The sequence below is a fragment of the Pogonomyrmex barbatus genome, unplaced genomic scaffold (assembly GCF_055798465.1).
Source record: "Pogonomyrmex barbatus isolate J1 unplaced genomic scaffold, ASM5579846v1 scaffold19, whole genome shotgun sequence".
NCBI lineage: Eukaryota > Metazoa > Arthropoda > Insecta > Hymenoptera > Formicidae > Pogonomyrmex > Pogonomyrmex barbatus.
This window is the reverse complement of record NW_028297115.1, coordinates 3,493,994-3,518,062: the sequence shown is the minus strand read 5'-3', so window position 1 is coordinate 3,518,062 and position 24,069 is coordinate 3,493,994. Positions and strand designations below refer to the sequence as shown.

Below are 24,069 nucleotides of genomic sequence, written 5' to 3'. Positions count from 1 at the left end.
TTTAAGAAAATAACGAAATATATATTACGCAATCGTTTTAAGAAAATAATTTTATATGTATTCTTATTTATTATATAATTTTTATACATAAAGTTATATACTACCTTATTGTAATAAATATTATATGTAAAATATAATAATCATATATAATATAAGGATTTTCGTTTCGTATTATCAATTCTGCAATTCATATTATTAATACTGTTTATTACCATTTTTTTTTTATGAATACGCTATATGTCAACAATAGCGAGCGGTAACCGAAAATGTAGGAGACGCCGAACATCGTACAACGCATCGAGTGTGAGAGAAGATACGCGAGAGTACGATAGTATCTCTATCCTCTTCTCGCAGCACGTCAAGCGCGAGAGAGTACAAAGAGATAGTATCTCTATTCTTCTCGCGCAGCGCTTCGAATGTGAGAGAATAGGATAGTAATCCTATTCTTTTCTACCGTCCGATGGTGTCGAAACTGACACTATGCAACGTACACGGATAGGCTCACGGTTCTGTGTATGCTGACACACACATTGAAGCATGGCCCATGTCGTGTACTCTGCACGGCGTAAATACGATAGTCCGTCAGGCTAGCCGAGTCAAGCATTAGCTTCGAGTGGTAGAAAAGGATATACGATCTGTTCTGTTTTCTCTCTCAAGCTTATAGCAAAACTAGCAATATGATGTTGGAGTTGCTGAATTGATAACGTGCGACATTATTATCAATCTATTTTCAAAATTTTTACATATTTTTGTAAAATTATTATAATATATATTTTGTACAAATATGTAAATATAAAAATCCGCTGAATGTTTATTTTTAATTAATTATTTAAAGTAATCACCCAAGTAGCAAGATGACGCCATTATGATGATGATTTTTCGATAATCATTTTTCGTCATTCTACGTCAGTATACTAAATAATGATGTAAAATAAACATAACATTTGTCATGAAATATTATTGTCATAAATATATCTTCATTATTTTTAAGTCATTTTTAATGAATAAATGAAATAACATTATTATTTACTATCTTTTTAATTAATTAAAATTAAATATTTCTCATATTTAACATACAATTATTAACAAAGAATTAAATAAACAAATAAATAAAATATATACAACAATTTATAAACAATTTTTATAAAAACAATGATTCTTATTAAAAATAATATAAATTCACGTTCTATATATGTAATTAAATTATCTGCAAAAATTACATATGCAATCGAGATTTTAAAATTGAGACTATTTATACAACATAGTAACATTCATTAACCAGATCTATCATATTTTATGTCAAGATTCCATATTCACTTATATCATCATTTTAGTAGCAGGTTTCATTCTATATGCAAATTAAGCAGCATCAAGCAGGGTCCCAAGTAAAGATAGGTGGGCCGTTTTAGAAACATGCGGCGATAGAAGATAAAAGATGTTTTTAGCACTTTCACTTTTTTTCATTTTTTCATTTTTTTTTACTTATTTTTCGTAAAAAGTGTCACGTATATTATAGATTTTTAGTACTAGCAGTCAATATCGGAACGTAATCGTTATTTTGTCGTCATAAGTATCACATCATCGGTCTGTCACTTATACGTCATTGTGTTCCTTTTTGACATCTTTTATGATGTAAATTTGATGATATTAATGACTTAAAATAGACATTATATTGACGACATCTTGCTACCTGGGTATTTAGTTAATTTAATTACTTTATTGTTTAGTTTATTTAATTATTATAATTAATACTATTATTTAATATTGTTTAATTAATTATTTAGTTAATTTAAAAGATGTCCCTTATATAAAACTTAAAACAAATTATTTCTAGTACTTTTAATAATATTTAGATATTAACTAAAATTATAGTTTTTAATATAGTTTTTTATTTTTCTTTTTAGAACAAATGTCAACAAATATTTTTTTAAACAATAGTTTTAATAAATAAATTAATTATATTTTAATAACTAAGTGATTCAGAGTTAATATACAATTATACTATTATACTATTATTAATATTTACTATTATAGTAAATATTAATAAATTAGTAAATATTTTAGTCTTATCGACAATGAGAACAAAAAAAAGTGTGTGTAAAACTGGTGTTTCATTTTGCAGAAAAAATCGTACAAATTATTGAGAGTTCCTTTTTAATTATAGTTTTTGAGAGATTAAACAAATAGTTTTTGCATTAAAGCGAAAAAATCGGTTTGGACAAAGTGAACGTCAGATTCACGCTGCGGCTCATTTTGTCCTAAACGAGTTCCGACGCTTGCAAACGTAAGATTTTGAAAAATTTATAGTTCTATAAGAGTTCTATAAAGAGTTTTCTCATATAAAAGCAAAAAACTTTTAAATAAGTTGAAGTTAATTATCAATGCAATAAACAAATTGAGCTGAAACGCAGGCCAATAACTCAGAGTTTTGATTTAACAAATATACTTTTCATATAGTTCTGAACATATTAAAGGATTTTTTAAAAAATTCTAGACATTGGCGGTATTGGCATGATGTACGATTTTTAAATAAAGATTTTTAAATAAAGAAAAATCAGTCAAGCGTCACATTCTTAGATGGAAAAATATGAAACGGTTGAAATCTCGAAGTTCTGATTTAATAAATATACTTTTCGTATAGTCCTGAACATGTCAAAACGTTTTCTAAAGAGAGAGATTTTCTAGATATTGGCGATAATGTAAAAAATGTACGATTTTTAAATAAATAGATACAACCCAAATGAGTATTAATATGAGACGCTATTTAAATGTCGGTATATCTAATAGTTCAATACACTTTTCGTTTTATACTTCTGAATGTACTCTAATGCTTTGATAAGAATTCTAATTACAAAAAATTCCGACCAGCGTCTTATATTTTTGTCTCTTTATTAATTTTAATTTAATTTATTAATTATACGGAGTTCTTAAATTGTATTGTTTTTAAGTATTTATGTTTTTTTCTTATTTAATATAATTTTGACATTTATAAATATAATATATAATTTATATAGTTATTTTTTTTTAACTTAAATCTATTTTTATTTTCTTGTAAATTATTATTACATTATTAATTTTTACATTATTTGCTATGCCGTGATGAATTCCTTAACACTAATAACATTTTGGGATAAGAAAAGCGAAATGTATTCACTGTGAGTCTAATAATATCTTATCGATATGTTTCTCATTTTGTTTCGTACTCTGACCGCAACTTTTCGAAGAGGACGTTAGCGTACAATGAATTTTTCCTGCCCCGCTAACTTCCGTAAGATCATTAGTCTTTAATAGTATCTCGTCGGTATATATCGTCGTGTTATAAGGATTCTAGACAGGTCTTAGACTGGTATTCATAGACTTGTTATAGCCAGATTTACAACTAATAATAAAAGTAGTCCGCATGGCAATGCTCATGCTCATGCTTTTTAATATATTAGGATCTTTTCTTATATGTTGAAAAAAATGAAGAATCTCTTTTGCAGTTTGATAAGAAATATTTTTATCGGCAATTAATGCGGCATATCTAATTTCTGCTAACTTTTTACGCTCATCAAACGACAAAAGTGATTCATTATCTTCCCTTTGCAAATTTTGATTTGATTTATTTATCTCAATGAAACTTTTATATTTATCTAAATGTCCTTTGGATTCTGCGTGACGATATATTTGTGCTAAACCACCAGTCATAGTTTTATTGCAAATGGAACAAAAAGATAAATTTGCATTGTTAGATACTTCTCGTAACCAACATTTAAATTCTTCGATATCTAACCATTTCTATTGAAAAACTGATTGAGATATTTTTTTTTATTTTTCATTATTGTTAGGTAATGATGATCCTTTTTTAATATTATTTTTATGACATGTAGAATCTACATGGCGAGAAATTAATGAACTACATGAAAAATTTTTATTGCAAATGCTACAATGATACTGACTATTATTACTTGGTACTTCGCGTATCCATGATTGATATCTATTATCAATAAGCCAAGCTTTTATAAAACTTCGTTTACGTTTTTTGATTGATTCGTCACACATTTCCATATCAATTATAAAAGGACAAAAAAAATCGAAAAAAGATAAAAAGAGAAATAGAAATATAATATGAAAATTATATATATGCGTGTGTCACGGAAAGAAATCAGGATTCTGTTATTTGTCAAAATATTTTACGATCCTAAATCGTCTCTCTCCGTATACGTATATGTGTGTATATATGTGTGTGTGTGTGTGTGTGTGTGTGTGTGTGTGTGTGTGTGTGTGTAAATGTGTATATGGAAAGTTATACCTTTTAATCTCGAATATATTCTTCAATATTAAAAAGTCAAGATGTATGGGACACGATACACGAAGTCACCGAAAGACAAATGAAATCGTCGCGCATCGTGAGATAAACAATGGAAAATTGAGATCGTTGTTTCTTTCTTATTCGGCGACACAGCGAGCAGCACACTCGACGACGCCGTTTGTGCAATGACAGGTTAGTTACAATTTATTATTATTTAAGAAACATAAATCACATTATCAGCATTTTCAATCTAATTTAATATGCTTTATTATCGTATGTGCCTGCGTGTGCCTGCGTGTGCGTGTGCCTATGTGTACGTGTACCTGCGTGCGTGCATGCGTGCGTGTATGTGCATGTGCCTGCGTGCGTACGCGTGTATGTGTGCACGCGTGTATTAAAATTTTATCATTATCTGATATTAATAGTATAATTAGTAGTATAATAACGTTACTATTATATAGTTTATGTATTTTACAGAGCAAAAGAAAAAATTCGCTGATATGCTGCAACAACAGCAGAAACAGCATGAGCTGCAGATGCAGCAATTAAGAGAGCAGCATGAGCTGCAATTGCAACAGTTGCGGGAGCAAGTAAATTTGCTGGTAAAGAGAAAAAACGCTTTTGCTGACAAATATAAAAATTTGGACAGATACTGATATGTAAATAATTTTATTGGATCTTTAAAATGATTATCTGTGAAATCTGTTATTCAAATCGGTTGCTAGATCAGAAATTTGTGAACATTATTATTATATTTAAGTGACATAATAATATTGATGGTCCAATAAAATTATTTCCAGATCTGTATCTGGTTAATTTGTAATTTTTAGATTTTTCAACAAAAATTTTTTTTATACAGAAACAATAACCGCAGCAGCAACAGCAGCAGCAGTAGCAACAGCAGCAGCAAGATAGTGGTATTATTTATTGAAATAATTATATGTATATAAATACACACATATATGTCATGTATAATACATATATATGTAAACATATTAATATTTTGACATTTAATTATTTTCAGTTCCTTATAGACGAAATGGTGGTGGGCGCTCCCATGCAAGATGGGCTTTGCAATGAGAGGGGCTTATGCGATATAATCGGAGAGGGGGCCGGAGAGGAGAAAAGCCTGGAAGAAAATGGAGGAGCAAGAAGCCGGGGAAGAAATAGAAAAAAAAATATTATAATAAAAAAATATTATTTTAAATAAAAAATATATTTTAAATAAAAAATACTAACATTTTATTATTTAAAATAATTTAATTTATATAATATTTCATTTTATATTTTTTTATTGTGAATATATATATATATACATATATATATATATATATATATATATATATATGTATATACGTATAATATATTTATATAATATATTTATATTTTATATATATATATATTATATATATTATATATATATATATATATTATATATATATTATATATATATATATATTCACAATTATAAAGAATATATTAATATTATTAAATTTATTTAATAAATATAATTGATAATAGTAAAACTAATAGTTGATATGAAAAAGAATATATCAATCGCAAAAATAAATTTAAGTGGGTTATGTCAACTCTTATCTTTTCATTATTGTTATTTGTTGTTAAATGTTTAATGTTTCTTTAATAAATTATTACTAAAAAGAATAATTAATACTTCTTGTAATCAAAATTTATCAAAGAAGCATTAAACATTTAAAAATTAATAACAATAATGAAAAGAGTGTTAACATAATTTGAATTTCTTTTTGCGATTGATATATTCATATCAGTTATTAGTTTTATTATTATCTACTATTTATTATTATCATAAAAGCTATATAGCCTTTTTATATTCAGTAACTCCCTTTTATATAATAATAAATCTAATATTTATTTTATATATTTATTTGTATATATATATATATATATATATATATATATATGTATATATAATATAAATATATATAATATATATATTGTTTATTTATATATTTATATATTTATTTATATATTTATTCAGTTTGTAATAGTTATATCTAAAGATCTTTATAAGACATAACAATAAATTTTTTTTAGTATAATAATTACTTTTTGCAAATAAAAAGCATATATGTTGGCAAAGAGTGGACTTTTGTATTTACAAATTTTAATTTTTATTTATGTATGAAAAAAATATATTGTAATAATGTTATTAACTTAATAAAATAAATGTATAAAAGTGTAAAAATAATTGACAATGGCATCGCGCCTCGCATGGTTAATTCGTATCATGTCATGAGACGCCAGCTTCAAATCAGCGGTATAGTGGTATAGTGTTTCTCGAGAAAGAAGAAGACAGCAGTTGTCGGTATTCCTTTTCTACTGCTCGAAGCTGGCCGAAGCGCGGAGCGTACACGGACGAGCGCTCGCGCTAGTGTGTGTGCCAGCCTATCCCCTCTATGTGCTGCAGCGTGACTGCAATCGTACATGAAATGACATTCTTGGCGAGGGGTGTTCGGCATGACGTCACACGGTGCAGGATCCGCCGCCGCCGCGGTCCGCCGCCGTCACCGTCATGTTCTTTCTCTTACCATTTTTTCTTCTCTCTTCCTTCCTCTTCTCTTTCTTTCCACCAAGATATCTCGTTTTGTTTTTTGTAATTTTAATTTTTAAAATTAATTATTTTTTCAAAAGAGATTTTTTTTTAATATTACTTAGTAATTTAAATTTATTATTATGAGTGATATTATTATTCGCAACAAGATGCGTCGGTACGCGATTCGTTATCGTAGCGCAACCTGAAATTGTTGAATTGAAAGGAAGAATAGAGAATAAACCGAGTAATATTTATCATAATATACATTTATTGATTACGTAATGTATAGTGTACAATATTATCTATTGTGTACGCTAATAATTCACAATCTATAATCGAAGTTTTGTCAAAAATATCACTCTCGCGCAAAGTTTTTATTGCAATATGTTTATCTGTGATACAATTCCGCCGTAAAAAGTTTATAAATTGTTTAAATTTTTCGCTGACACCATATATATTCTCATAGAACCAGTAATATACATATTTGACGCAATGTTCAAGTTCAAATAGAAAGAACGGTTGACTAAGTAACTATCCTAAAAGCAATATTGAACCATCATTGGTAAGATATGTAAGAAAGTTCCTAAGAAGTCCCTAGGACAACCGGATGAATGGCGCCATGAGTGCTGTTCAGTGACCAACAAGAGCGCCTCTCGATCGAACACGAGTGTGTGATACTTGGAAAGGACCAATCGGATAAGAGCTGATGCAATCCTTGTTAGCTTTAAAATCATCGAACATGCTCCGATGCGCGGAGCAGCGAGCGACGGGGACTCTCTTCTCAGTCGGCGAATGAGACAGACGTGTCATCCGCGAGAGTTCAAGTCGTATAGTCGAAACAATTAGTTAATATAGTCGAGATATCGTTGCAGGCGATCTGTATAATCGTTGTATTACGGGCAGACTCAGTGAAAATATATATATATATATACCTTATTATATTAAAGTTGCCTAAAAGTTATTGTGCCTGCTCCATTATCCAACACGTGCCGGTCACCTCTCTCAATGCGTGTATTAAATCACAGATAATAATTATAATAACGGACACTAATTCCTGACAAACGGTTACTTTATTCAAATTCAAAAATTACAAGAATCTTACAGATACAATAAAAAGATTGTGACACGTTCTGTCAATAGTCGAATTGTAAGTTGAGAGTTGTACATTAAAGAAGATAATTAATATAGAGCAAATCGAATGTGTTCTTTTGGAACAATCTGATTGAATTCGAGAGAAGAATACATCACGTGGGAGCAACGATACGACAAGTATATCGAGTCGCTAGAAGAATATGGTCGAATTAAATTTGCCCGCGATTATCAATTAGTATTAGACAATCATTGGTCACATGGATAGCGCGACTCGAAAGTTTGAAAGATTCGGTACGCCAACGATTGACTTTTGGTGTTGGATACAGACCTTAGATGGAGATTAATACGGCGTTTGAAAACCGTGTTTTGATTGGTGCAGTCATTAATACAAAGTACATTGAACCTCGCCAATTTCTCGAGAATGCGAAGAACATTGTGTTTGTGCAAAGTATTATGCAGTAACATAATCATATCAAGGTGAATACAGTATTTAACAGTAAATTTGTTGCGAATGACAAATGTGCAAACAAAAATGTCAACACGAGAAACTGTGAACTCTTTCGTTCGTCCAATTTACATAAGTGGTACGAGTTGCGCGTTATTGAGCCTACCTTGGCATCACTGGAAGAATTTCAGGAACGCGATAGCGGGTGGGCATTGTCGCGTACTCAATTTGACTGTTAATATAAACAAACACAATCCTCTGCCTGCGGGATGTTACATTCAGTTACCGCAGGAAATTATGATGAAGAGAGCGATGATCAACGTACAGTCTACAATGTGTGCATGGTCAGTGGTCGCGGCTCTGCATCCAATTGAAAGAAACACAGAACACGAATCGTTCACATTCACATTATACATTGGTACTCAATTTTCAAAACATTGAGTTTCCGATGACGTTGAACCAAATTAAAAAGTTTGAATTTCTCAACAATATATCCAAGCTAACAAGATAACAATAAATATATACTGTATACAATAAATGTATACTACATCGAAAAGAAGAAAGAACTTTCGATCCTTCCGACACGTCTTACTAATACTAAGAAGGAAAAGCATGTCAATCTGCTGTACGTGCAGAATCCGCGGGACGATAACGCGGAACATTTCGTGTGGATCAAGAATCTGTCCCACCTCATAGGCTCGCAACTCAATAAAAAAGAACACAGGAAATTTTTTTGTGATCGGTAAATATACATATTTTAATAAGTTGAGAAATATTTTATACTCGTTTTAAAAAAAGAATTAAAATAATTATGTTTCTTGCAGATGTTTACACTATTTTAGCATGAGTGAAAAAGTTTGGAGGCTCACATCATGGACTGTACAGAGATGAACGACTACGCCATCAGATTACCGAGCGAGGACAACAAGTGGCTGAGTTTCAACAATTAAAACAGAAAAGAACAAGTTCCGTTTGTCGTGTACGCGGACTTGGAATGCATCCTGAGAAGACGGAAGACGGAGAAGACGAAAAATGGACATCCAAACATTGAGCTATGCGTACTAGTGGGAAGATCGCTACTTTTAATCACGCACCAAAGAACATCGAACACCTTCCAGATCCCATCAACTCTAGATAGTATCTAAGATTCTAATAGGCATAGATTTATGAGTCCACCTCTACCTGACACTACTCCCTCCACCGACGACCTTCACCGAACGACGTCATTCCTCCTACGCCGTCACCGCCGGATTAACGCGCCGCACACCCCGAGAGGATCGCGAATTAACGACCTTCTTTGATACTGAACTAAAAAAATTCGAGAGCGTGAAAGGGTCAACTAACCGTATTATGCATGTCATCCAAGTAAACACCCCTGTACCAATCAAACAGCGGTATCGCCCATGAAATCTCGCGATGCAAAAAATCATCGATGAAGAAGTATAACAAATGGAGAACGAGGGCATCATCAAACCTTCCTCCAGCGCGTGGAGTTTCCCCGTCGTGATCGTCCGAAAAAGAGACGGCAAACATCGGTTTTGTATCGATTTCCATAAACAACGTGACCGAACGAGAAACGTACCCGCTGCCTCACATCGCCGCTACTCTGGAAAAACTCCGCGGCGCGCGCTATTTATCTATCCTCGATCTAAAGGGATATTGGCAGGTACCCCTCGCCCCCGAAAGCCGACCGGTAACCGTGTTTACAGTACCCGGACGAGGACTGATGCAATTCAAGGTCATGCCGTTCGAATTACATTTCGCACCGGCCACGTTTCAACGTCTCCTCAATAGCATACTCGACCCCGAACTTGAACTGAACGTTTTCGTGTATTTGGACAACATCGTCATCGCCAGCCCGTCTTTTGAATCACATCTAACACATCTCGCGGAAGTCTTCCGTCGACTGCGCGCCGCCCGCCTCCAGCTAAATCCCGAAAAGTGCCATTTTTGCCTTACCGAACTTAAGTACCTCGGCCACATAATCGCCGTGGCATCCAGACCGACCCCGACAAAGTTAAGGCCATTATCCAATGGCCCGCACCCACGAGTGTCAAATAAATTCGATGATTCGTGGCCTCGTGATATAGAAGATTCATACCGAACTTTTCCACAACCGCCGCACCACTGATCAAGTTAACAAAAAAGGGCGACAAGTGGCAATGGGGATCGGAAGAAGAGAAATCATTTAACGAACTGAAGGCTCTTACTACCGTCCCAGTCCTTGCCTGCCCAGATTTTAACCGTCGGTTCATACTACAGACCGATGCAAGCGCTCACAGGCTCAGGGCGGTCTTGACCCAACATCTGGAAGAGGGCGAACGCATAATCGCATACGCCAGTCGAACACTCAACGGGGCTGAGCCGAATTACAGCGCGACCGAGCTCGAATGTCTAACAGTCATTTGGGGGATCCAACATCTGCGCGGCTATCTAGAGGGCTATGAATTTACCGTAATAATCGATTACCAGGCCCTCCGATGACTGTAACGCCTAGAGTCCCCGACAAGACGATTAGGCCGCTGGGCACTCAAGCTCCAGTAATATTCGTTCAAATACCGGAAGGGGCAGCTGAACGCGTGACCGATGCACTCTCCCGTGCATTCTATTCGACAAGAAAAATCAATGCCCTTGGTTTCATCGGCAGTTTTAACGGGTAAAGGGAAGGCCTGCCGATTTCCCCGAATATCGAATCGAGAACGGGAAACTATACCGTCATTTTCTACATTCTACTGACTTTCGCGAAGTTCCGGCCGATGAACAATGGAAATAATGCGTGCCACGTGAAAAACGTACCGAAGTACCTTCGGCGGTTGCATGATGAACCAACAGCCGGCCATCGCAAAAACGATCGTGCTGCGCGATTATACTACTGGCCTGGCATGTTTGCTGATACCACTCGGTACGAAATTGCCGAAATTGTTTCGCGCACAAATCCCTGCAAAACCGATCTGCCGAATTTTACACACGGCCCTCGTGTCATATCCGTAAGAACAGATTAAATGATCGACTTAAGGGCCTTTATCCCGCTTGGGCATTCGTGGCTACTGGTAATGCGGGATCGTTTTACAAAATGAGTAGAATTACAACCGCTCCGCCGTGCCATCGCCGCAGCCGTCGCGCAAGTCGTTAAAAATCAAATTATTTACCGGCACGGATGTCCGCGCACCCTCATCTCTGACAACGGGCGACAATTCATCTCCGGGTAGTTTAAAAAAATATTAGAAACCTTTAATATTGCGCATCGTTCTTCGCCCGTGTACATGCCTCAATGCAACCCGGTGAAAAGGACCAACAAAACCATCAAAACGATAATCAGACAATACGTAGACTGTGACCATTGCTGCTGGGATCGAAGCATTGAGGCGTTGCGTTTCGCATATAACACCGCGTGGCATGAAGCCACCGGGTATAGTCCGGCATTCTTGAATCATAGGCGAGAATGGAACAGCCCTCTCCCCGCGGATCAACGCGACGTTACCATCGCCCAAAATAAATTGTCGCGTCCTCCAAGAGGCGTATGAAGTCGTTAGCACCAACCTCGCGCAGGCGTTTCAAAAACAAGCTAAACATTATAATATGCGATACCCCGCTTGGAAGCCTGCCGTCGGAGACAAAGTGTGGAAGCGCGTGCACATACTATCAAACAAAAACGAGGCCATCGCGGCAAAACTAGCGCCTACGTTCACCGGACCGTTACGTAAAATAATATCTTCGGTAATTTTCGACTTGCGCGACGATCGGGAAAGATGGCATCGACACATACACATTCACGATTTGAAGCCGGTACCGAGCAACATAAACAAAACCGACGAAACCGATAACAACTAAGACCGTTTAAACAAACAATTCTACCGATCAAATTGTAAATTTGACAAATCGCGTGAGGCCACGAATCGTTCCGACCCCGAGCGGGGTAGAGTTTTTATGTCGCCGTTCCGATATAAATACGCGAGCTTACCTATCAGCGGAAAAGTCCGTATCGATCACTAGCGAAAAAAGCAGGAAAAAAAAGCTATGGACAACGACACGTCACGCTATGACTCCGAGTTCGAGGTTCTATGGGAACGACTCGCGACTACCGCCGAGAAATCCGGACTTCGCTACCGACCAATCACCGCCAGGCCAGAAGTCGCCTCCGCCAAACCGACTGTCCGAAGCATCACGACCATCTGCCATCCAATACGGATAGTTTCGGCACACGGTCTACGGCCAGCAATAAAAAAAACTCTACTTCAGGTACTGCCACCGCCACCACACAAAAAGGTTAGCCGCTATACCGTATCACCGGCTAGCCGATGTGCGGCAAGACTAGCCGAACTTTTCGGGAACCTGTCCGATTTATCGGACGATGACGAGCTTCCATCCACTCAACCAGCCGCATCGTCAACGACCGTATCCATCGCCATGATCGCAACGCGGGATCGCCGCTCCACAGCAGCCCGTTCAACGACCGTATTTACTGCCACGCTGGACCGTCACACCACAGCCATCTATTCCATCTGCATCCGGTCGAAACCCTGCCGAGACATCATGACCGACCGACGATGCCAACGTTCGAACCGGCGGGACCACCGCCGGTCCAGATAACCGTGACCGACGGGATCATTGTAAAAGTATCCTATTTCGCAGTTCACGTCTCACGATTATACAAGGCACGAATAGGAGTCCGAAAATTCCTACCTCCGGTTTAACACCAATGGCGATTGCCACTATAAGCGTGAGATATGATGTCCGAAATAGGGGACTTCTCTTAACAAAGGGGGAGATGTAACGGAACATTTTTCAGATGCTTCGTTACTAGCGCGCGCTATGCGGCTCACATCATCCGGAGCCGCTCGAACACCCCCGATCGCAACCGAACGATACATGCGCGCTTCTGATCTGTCACGCGTCGACGGCGTGACCGATCATCTGTTTTGCTTGACAGACAACAAATTATGTGTCTTAACAAATTACGCGTCGACATGTAGTACAAAAATGGATAAATATCCGGCGAATTTATTGTAAAACATCCAGACCTATCCGCTCATCCGACCAGTCCGCTTCTAAAAAGCACCGATCCGACCTGAACAAGCGCGAGAAGATTCTCGCGACGAATACCGTTCTCAGTATTCCCGTTCTTTCCTTTCGCGAAAAATCGGAGTGTTCTTGGATTTTTCTCCCATGAAATATGGAGCGTTCTTGGTATTCGCGCTTCCTTCTCATCCAAAAAAGTCGGAGTGCTCTCGAACTTGTCTCCTACGAAATATCAGGCGCTCGCGATATTCTCATCTCTTTTTCGCTCGGAAAGTCGGAGTGTTCTCGGACTTTCCGGCGATATACGCAAAGCACGTGTCACCGCAAGCATCAACCGTTATCTAGCAACCCGTGCGTCCGATCGCTCGGCAACAACGCGGGCCCGATTGCCTAGCAACGCACTGGGTATACGACCAACACACGATCTAGCAATTATTATCCATTGCATTCGCGATTCAACCGCACTACGAATATCACAAAGCGGTAAGCGAAACACACACACGAATGCGCTGAACGAGACGAAATGTCGTCTATATTGATAATAATAAATCCAACTATTTCGAGCAATTAAAACCAGGCGACTGCGATTCTTTCCCGAATCCGGCATCCGACGAGCATCTCCGAGTTCACGTCCCCGCATCCGTGCCGTAGATTGTCCGACTGTGCAGGGACGTATCGTTACAGTTTTAGCATTATTTGTTTTATAACGGTCCATCCTCGCCGGGCATGTCGTGCGCGAACGTGCTCATCGGTTGCCGAGTTCGGTAATTAATAAAAATTATTTGACTCGGATGTTTTGTTAAAGAATGTATATTTATTTGAACTAATCCAGGTGAATATACAGCGATATTGGTTCGTCTAGCGTGCTTGTTGCAAATGTTATGTGCTGTTCGCCATGAGGTTCTCGGTGCGTGCGAAGTGTGCGCGACGCATGCGTCGGGGCGAAAGATTGGCTCGTGTTGGGATCTACTGGTCGCGTAGGCGCATGATTGGTCGAGCGGTGATTCGGCTCGTAGTGCGTGCCGCGTTACCCGATATTTTCGCGCGGTCGATGTGCGTTCGAATGTCAGGAGTGAGAATGCTCGCTCCGGTTCGTGAATTTTGCACAAGAGACAAGTCAAATGCTTGTCGGGGACAGAGAATACTCCGTCCCGTATGCTCGTGTATAGGCGGGATTGATGAGACCGAGAATGTTCCGTCTCGGAGTGGAAGACACGAGTGATAAATATGCTTGTCGGGGACTGAGAATGCTCCATCCCGGTTTGCTCATATCATTAACAAGGAAACGTTGAAATTGAGAATGCTCTGTCTCGAGGGAAGTGAGAGTCAAGTCAAGTATGCTTGACGGGGACTGAGAATACTCTGTCCCGATTTTCTCACTTTTGTGGATGGACATCTGGTGTCGAATATGCTCGACGGAGATCAGGAATGCCTGGTCTCAGTTTATCAATATCGGTCGGAGATATGAACAAGTCGGAGGATTGGATCGATCTGGTGGCCTTATCGTGGATCGGCCGGGTTTATATACTCGGCCGCGTTTGTTATTTTGTATTAACAATGTGAGTGTAGTAGTGCGTGTTGTTGTTGTTGCGGATGATGGTAGTCGAGTTGTGTATATTTGATATAGGTGTGCGTGTATGTGTACGAGCGGATTTGGCGTAACAGACTCGATGCTCCTCTCTACGAAGCTCCCACCAGTTCACGTTCGGACGAAGCGGAAAATGGCGGCAGGTATGAGAGGGGAATGGAAGGTTGTCGTGCAAGTTCCCAAGATCCAAGTAATGCGATCTTTAAATAATCATTATATATATTTTCTCTACGTATCACTACAAAAAAGAATGAATATGTCACGGGCGCGACGCGGGGGTTTGCGTTCCCCGAGTGGTCGGCGCGCGGCCCGGTGTGGATGACTCGCGTGGTTCTTCGCGGAGGCGCTGTGCTCGCCTCTCGCGAGCACCAGCCCCGCCGTGGTGCGTGGACCTGGCGCGGGTAGGCAGCGGGCTTCCACCGTGTTGCGGAGCCTCCGTCTGCGTGGTGATGTTGTAGGAGGCCAGTCGGTGGTCTCGTCGGGGCGTCCGAGCGACTATGTCCCCGAGGTCGAGTGGGATGAGGCGCCACGGATACCTGAAGTCCTCTTGACGCTGCCTGGGAAGGCTTGAAGTCGGCGGCGGCGAAGGGGCGGTCCCGGCGTGGCGGCGAAGTCCTGGTCCCGGGGCTGCGTGCTCCGGTGGCGTCCCTGCGGTGTGGCGCTCCTCCGGTGACGGGAAAAGCGGCTCGATCGGTCGTTTCTTGGCGGGTGTACCAAAAGTCACGTCCAACGGCGTGCACGGCCGCTGAAGTGAACTCAAGTGATAGGAGGCATGGCGTGCGCGGGCGCGTCGTAGGGTAGAGGAAGTCCTCGATGGCGTGCGCGGCCACTGAGGGGGGAATACGACCAGCAGTGGTCGGTAACGCCGGCCGTAAAAAAGGGCAGTATAATGACTGCAAGCGGTCAGTCCTCAGTGCTTACTTAAGCCGTGCGCGGGCTCCAGTGCGCACTGAGGTGGTAATCCTGAGTGGTGGTGCTAGCCGCTCTTATATAGCGCCAAGAGCCAATCCCATGCATGAGTGAATGATCGAGTGGTTGGCCAGCTCATGGCGAGCGCGCGGATCACTCCCGTGCGCGGGCCCACAATGTCGGCGCGTAGCAGCGCGCGGCGGCGCGCGCCGGTGCGCTTGTTGTTAGGCCGGAGTGGCAGTGACCGCCACAACAAAATAGCGCGGGTCACCGGCGGTGTTTGACATACACGTGGCGAATGCGTGTTCGGTTGTGCGCGCAATGGTCGGTACGTTCGGTATCTTGGACGCGCGCGTCGGTTGGTATGTCCGGTAGCGGGGAGCACTTATGACTAAAACGATGCGCGGGAGGCGTATAGTTACAGTTTTATTAGCATTATCGATATTTGTCAATTCAAAAGAATTTTCTTGTAATTCAATACTATGTTCTTCATCGCTTTCTATATCGCAACTTTGATACTTCATTTACTTGGCTTTCATCTTCATCCAATGTACTGGACAATGTACAAGGCAATACATTGGCTGTTTCAAAAGTAATTGCTGCTTCGTCTATTGTATTACGTGTTATATTTGACACATTTGATTGCAATAAAACAATATCATTATATTAACAGTATTTAATTCGCTTTTTACTAATTGTTTACATCATCTTTTAGATAAATATCGTATATCTTTAGGCATGATGTACAGGTTTTTCTATATATAAATAAATAGGAAAAAGATATACATATATGCATATATATTTTTATATACATGCACACATACACATATACATGTACTTATATATATGTACATACTTATACATATATATACCCCGATAGCACACGATCGCTTATATAGAAAGTTTGATAAATTTTACATGCGAGAAACGGACGTCATTTAACGATAGTTTTCCAATGATTGTGTTTAAATATGCGTAATGACAGGCTCTACTCGGTTTTTGCTGCCAATCTGTTAGCATGTCAGCAGGCTCTGCTCGATTTCTGTCACCAATCTGTTCGCATAGTATGTCAACAAGCTCTGCTCGATTTCTGTCATCAATCTTCTGGCATAGCATGTCAGCAGGTTTTGTCGACAAATTTGATTGACAAATCCCGAACCTGCTATATAGATGGCTATGGATTTGCAGTCAATATTTGATCGAATTTGCTAGCAAATTGCTAGCATTTTGTTTGCTATATATGTGTATATAAAGTATATAAGGATATATATATATATATATATATATATATAAATCCATTGCGATCCGATAGTTAGGGTAATATTTTTTTATCCATCCTATATCGAGGCTATCTCAATTTTATTTCAGCCAGTTATACTTTGTAACTAGCTGAACATCCCTTATAGATTTTTAAAAATATTTTTACTTTATTGTAATGCTCACTCTAGTATTCTATTATATATTCATTTTATTTTAATATTATAATAAAATTTAGCTTAGTGTGCTTAGTGTTATAAATATTGCTTTATAATTACTATTCATAAGTTTGAAAATATTTGTAATTTTTTCGCATGTTACGAAAAAGTAAAACAAGTTTACAAGATTTTGAAAAAAATCTATAAAAAAAAAATTTTTGTCTTTCTTTTTTAAAGTGTTTAATTTTAAAGTTAAATAGATTTTGTAAAAATGAGTTTTTAAAAAAGAAATTTGATATTATGAAAAATCGCTGCATCAATTTTTATAAAATTTTTTTTAATTATAAGAAACTTTGAAACAATGTACTACAGAAAGAAAAATTTTAAAAAGAAAATTTTTTTAAATATTTGTTAGTACTTCGTCAAATTTTTTGAAAATTTCTTTATTTTTTTTCACCAAGATACTTTATGTTAGATGTGAGAAAATTGCAAGTGTTCCAAAATTTATGATTTTGTATACAATGTACATACACTATATAAAATATAGTGTACATTATATAAAATTAAATAGACATTTTATAATGCATACTTGATCTGAATAGCAGAATCGTCGGCTTTATACCCAAAATACTATTCAATTTCTTTTCTATTCGAGACCACACTCACAATATCAGGATAAATAAATATTAGCAGGAATTCTGTTAAACAAAGTTTTACATATAATTACAGTCTTAAAAACATTCTTAGAATTACATTCATTCTCTTATGAATCTAAGTTATTTTGTACAATATGCAACGATTTACAAACCTTATATAATATTATAAATGGGATAAGAAAAGTTTTTTAAATGTATTTTTGTAAGTGCATTTTTCTAACAAAGAATTTGGAAACATTACGAATATCTTTCCTTTTATAAAATGTATGATGGCAAACATATTTTTCCTATTTATTGTGCAGAGAAATGCAAGTTTCTGTATAATATAAAAAATTATTCTTAAAAATATTCTGCATAGTTCAGGGCTAAATTATATTTATAATTGTATAAATCGCACTGGAAATATAAAATGTTCAATTCCTAAAAGAATAACGAACTCTAAAAGAGAATGCTTGTTGTGTATCTGCGAATCATATTATCATTGTTCATTAAGTATCGATTCAATTTGCATATTAATGTATGAAAAATGTTTATACACAATAATGACATAATACGCAGATTTCCAAATCGATTTATAGCTACTTTTAAATATTGTAAGCATATTTTAAATACACTACCTACAAGTACATCGAAGAAAGCGAGAATCGATAGTTATGGTTGCGTTACAAAGTTCCGATTATCGAAGTATAAGTACTCAGAGCAGAGATGCGCGCGACGCTCCGACAGTAATGGCGCGCGTATATATTGGATGCTCCTCATCATCGTTCGTCGTTTTCGTCGTTTTGTCACAGTCGCCATCTTATCCGTTCGTTGCCGTCGTACGGTCGAATTGCCGCCGAGATTTTTTGTAACGGAATTCGTTGTTCGATAGTTCGTGCCTTATTATATATGCGAGAGTATATATACGCGAGAAGCGCGTTATTAGTAACTTTCGAATAAAGATACTCAGTATGTTTGTGGTAATAGTGCTTTATTCACTCGACCTTTACATATCTTTTCCTCTCCTGACATTTTTTGAACTTATAATTAAAATTAGCTTACAATATTTTTAGCATTGAATGCTTTACGTTTGCATGCGGCTTTCGCAATTAACCTCGAATAACCTCGAATACAGAATAGTTTTATGATAATTCATTTTACATACAAACATCAATTAAATGTGGAAGTTTCTATACCTATTATGTTATAACAATTTCGTTAAAAATAGTTAAATTGGATAGTTTTGAATTTAAATCTGAAACAGAACTAAAAAAATTCAGAACTATTAAATTTAACTATTTTGTCCCGTTCGTTTGACATCATCAGCGGAAAGAGACTGTGAAGTTATGATCTATTCAGTGCTACAAATGCTTCGAAATGTTTGATGAACCAATCAGAACAAAGAATTTTATAAATTGACCAATTCAGAAATCTTTCTAAGCATTTGTAACACTAAGTGCATTACATCTCGAATTCAGAATTTACAACTATATACGTGAGATGAATTTTTTAATTTATTGAATGATAAATCGCATTGTGCGCAAATACCACTTTGTTCTGTTAAAGTAGCATTTGTGTACAATGCATATAAACAATCGATATATTAAAAAACTCGCCTGTGTTATGCTAGGTTAGAATCCCGCGTAATTCAAATTATATAATATTATTGTAGTTGTTATTAACATAATAGTTGTTATATAATATGCAACATTGCAGTTATGTTACTATTTTATAACAACAAATTTCTATAACACATAAATAACGGAATAGATATTTTATAGATATTTTATACTCAAGTTATATTGTATATATAAAATAAACGTAATATAACTATAATAAAAATAGAATAAAAATAAGAAAGGAGAGTGTGCGTCACGGCGGGGCCCGACCACGAACCAGTCGTAAAAACTCGTAATTATTTGGCGAAAAAATACCACCTTAACCAGGAATCGAACCTGGATCTCCTGCTTACTATCGGACAGGCATCTTATCCTTTCGATTACCGAGGCATGTGATGATATTTATCGCAAATAACGTGTTTAAAATAACACGTCAACAATACAATGATACACATATATACATGTATATTCTATCGAATCCCCACGACCAGTACTCCAGAGAGATGATGGTCCTAATCTCTCGATGAAAATAGAATATAACATCTGCTATATTACATGTTACTCCTGTGTTACATAGCATTTATATTCGGTGTTTGCTGGGAACTTTAAAATGGGAACGTCCCAGATGCGCATATTTTCAATCGGACACACCACTCACATTAGCTGATGCCTAGAAATTTTCTAGTGAGTCACCTATCAAAAATTTTTTTATTTAATCGACCAATCGGCAATATGTCCGATTGGAACTCACCCCTTTAAAATAAACTTAAAACTATTTCAAAACAAAATATCAATGTTATTAAGTACAACATAGTTATATGTTTTATATATATATATATATATATATATATATATCTTAATATTCTAAAATGCACATATACATTTTTATAGGCACTTATGCTTTTATAGGAACTTATGAGTGAGTATGAATAACAATGACTTTATTTTGTTAACTACGAGCAACAGATGTTTGTAATTCATACATAAAATATAATTAGATTTGCCTAAAACTTAAAACATTTTGTTATAATAAAAAATAAATAAATTTGCTTTTAAATATAAAAATATTATTTATTATTTAAAAAGATAATAATAAACTTATATATAATTATGTTTATTAAAGAGACATATACACACCATTGTTTGTTTCTATCATAGATTTATCTATAATAGACATTTTCCACAAAATCTATTAAGATTTGCTCGTTAATGGATTAATTCTTCTTCTTTTATTTTTGTACTTAGACGTGATATGCAAATAGACCAAAACAAAAATCGTTATAATTCGATACATTCGAGATAATCGTAATACAAAATGAAAACACAATATAAAAATTTTTTATACGGAAATACGTTCACCTCACTTATCGATCTGGAAATAACTCAACTCAACTCAACTGGGAATACAAGTGTAACGTCCGCAGAAAATTAAAACTTGCGGGCGTTCATCCGAAATAACGTAGGTTCAGTCGAGTGGTTACCTTAGGTTAACGCATGCAGTACCTTAGGTTAATGCATGCGTGATTTTAAATATTAAGAAATATAACTTTTATCATTTTACAGTATATTATCATTTTATATATATATATTCCTTTTTTTTATATAACTTTTATTATTAAGATTAAAACGTCTCTATTTCCGTGTCGCTCGATTTTGCAGGATAGCGTCGATCGGTTTTGTCAGGATTCGGTACGAGAAATAAATTATCGTGTCTTTTAAGATTTCTATGTTTATATTTACAACGCTTGACTGGCTGGGTTTATATTTACAATATTTACAGATTATTTCGCCGTTGGTACGGCGAAAAGACGTGTGGTTTCCACGTATTATATCTAATCGTTTTTTGCTCGCGGTCGGTTCTCCGTGTTTAGTCGCGTTCTTCGGTAGGCGTGGCGCGGGCGCGACGGGGCGCGGGGATCTCGGCCGGCGCGTTTTGACGGATCAGCTGTGAGTGTTGATATGACGGATCAGCTGTGTGTAAGGTTTATGACGGCTCGAATGCAGGAAGCTCCCTGCCTCTCGATCGTCGAAGGAAGATGTGCACAAGGGCTTTCTCTGTGGAGCCCAGGTTGAGAAGCTCCTCAACCTGTGAGTTACTTGTGCGCTGGTGGATAGTTTTCGTGGAGCGATCGGCCAGAAGCTCCTGGCACGATAGGTAGCACCCTAGATCGCTTTCTTGGAGAGGATTCGGAATATCGAGAGCAGTGTCGGACTGATCACTGTCTCGCTGGGAATCGGTCTCGTTTATCTCCCGGACTCGCTTAATATACCCGAGCCGGCCATCGGTCGGGTTTCGTCGGGAACGGATCGGCCGGTCTCGGGTCGGGGTAGTTTCCGGGGGATGTCTCGTCGGAATCCCCGCGATAATTCGCCGAACGCGCTCGGGAATTCCGCGAGGGTGTTCGGTGGCGCGGTCGGTAGCGGGGCCGGCAGTGGTGGCCTCACCGTGTGTTTATGATCTCACGCGGTGCGCACGTGAAGCCGCGTGATCATCGCTTTTGCCGCGTCCGCTGTTCGACGGGCTTTTCTCGACGGTGGGATCGCGGACGGATCGCCGTGTCGGCGCCCCGACGGTTGATCGGTCGGGGACACTCACTGTTATCAATTACTCGTAATTGAGGGGGGTGCGTCGGGTGTCGTTACAAGATAATTAATAGTAAAGCGAGAATTCATTTTTTTTGTCTTGCGATAAGATATAATTTTATTTTATTACTATTACTATTGTTTTTTTTTGGATATATAATTTGGAAATATAATTTTATAACTTAATTTTCTTTTTCTCGAATCACCTCTTCTTCGGTTCTCAATGCTGCAACTGCAGAAAAGATAAAGGAGCGTTCGACGATCTTAGTTTATACTAAAAGGGAGACTTATCGCACTCAAATATTCCTAATATAAACTTTCCAACGAAGAGCTAGCTCGGAGAGTTTTTCGTTGCGCAACGAAAATTTAATTGACGAAAACTGATTAATTAAATGAATTCTCGTTTTGCAATAATAAGATTTATTATTAAGTATTAACGAAAATCTCCGAAAAAATATTAGGTCTTAGCTTTATTTTTCTTTCTTTCTTTTCCTTTTATCTTTTTCTATTTTCGCGTAATAACCGTAAATAACCGTAGCACGAAATAAAATGCTCAGTCGAGAAGTGTTTGTTTGCCCCTCCCCTTTGCATCGGCCCTACCCTAGAGATACGGCTTGGATGCAAACACGACAGTCGTTAACGAACCTCCAGAGAGTGTAATCGTCAAATCATTCCACGAATCAAATCACCGAATCTTTTATTATTAAGGACGAAAATTATATTAACTATTATGAAAGGAAAAGAAAAGGAAAGAGAATTTGCTAGAATTTTAAACTTTTAACCATTTACTTTGAACCACTTAAGATAATCATTTCTATTGTTATTTCTATTGTTATTTCTATTATTATTATTTAGATTATTATTATTACTATTATTATTATTATTATTTGATTGATTTCTTTATAAATTAAATTCATATTACGTTAAATTTATATCACCTTTTTGTGAAGCTCTTTATAGTAACACTTAAATACTATACTATATTTTTAATTTACATTATATTATTATTATTATTATTACTATTTGACATCTCCTTTTTATATGGATTGATTAATATATTATTAGTATTAAACCTACATCAAATTATATAGTGCTGATACTTTTATTCACTTATATATAATAATAATAATTTTTGTCATATATCTTTGAAGCTTTTATACTATGTTTTCCAGCCATCATCCCCATTCTTATTTGATATTGTCTAATTTGTTTTTCTATTCCACATATAATTAGGTCTATACCACAATGTTGTTTTATTCACCATTATGATTCATGATATATTTTCCATTGATTTTCCATTATTATTGTTATTATTCTATCTGCATTATTATTATTATTATTATTATTATTGCTATTTTGTTAATATTGTTTTTATATAACTCTTTATTGATATTTCTGTTTATATTTACATTGATCTAGAAAATTATCTTTATTGCGAACCAAATTATCTTAAATTGTAATTTCGTTCTAATCCAAATATAACCATATTTAGTATCCACCATAACATTAGAACTCGCCAGAGTTCCTTTTCTCAAACTCATTAACCATTCTACGCCATCTCGGAACGTAACACAAGACAGCATTGAGTTGAGTTGTCATGAAACATGAAGGTATTAAATGGTTGTGCCTATCATATTTTTCAATCTTAGTGAAACTAACTCGAACTTGGATTATCGTAAACACTCCATCTCTGGCTGAACCCATATCAGACTAACGGTTGCCCAGCTAGATTGAGGTCCAATCGGACACATTGCCGATTGGTCGATTAAATAAAAAAATTTTTGATAGGCTCACTAGAAAATTCTTAGGCATCGGCTGATATGAATGGTGTGTCTGATTGAAAATGTGCATCTGGGACGCTTCCCTCGGTTACAGTTGCCGGTTGATGATTCTACTATTAT

General features: G+C 36.7%; 1 protein-coding gene and 1 long non-coding RNA gene across 3 annotated transcripts; both read left to right on the top strand.

The window, feature by feature from the left end:
* Window positions 1–4,216: 4,216 nt before the first annotated feature.
* Window positions 4,217–5,523, top strand: LOC105426043 (uncharacterized). Of its 2 annotated transcripts, none has more exons than XR_016138934.1 (4): window positions 4,217–4,483; window positions 4,769–4,893; window positions 5,151–5,233; window positions 5,316–5,523. It is a non-coding gene; the product is annotated as an uncharacterized LOC105426043 (long non-coding RNA). The 2 variants fall into 2 exon arrangements; XR_016138933.1 differs by having other exon boundaries at window positions 4,221–4,483; window positions 5,151–5,208.
* Window positions 5,524–6,410: 887 nt separating this feature from the next.
* Window positions 6,411–17,415, top strand: LOC148936929 (uncharacterized). The gene is made up of 2 exons (XM_089075650.1): window positions 6,411–9,142; window positions 9,225–17,415. The coding sequence occupies exon 2, from the start codon at window positions 12,418–12,420 to the stop codon at window positions 12,988–12,990; it is 573 nt and encodes a 190-aa protein (XP_088931776.1). The 5' UTR covers window positions 6,411–9,142; window positions 9,225–12,417; the 3' UTR covers window positions 12,991–17,415.
* Window positions 17,416–24,069: the final 6,654 nt, after the last annotated feature.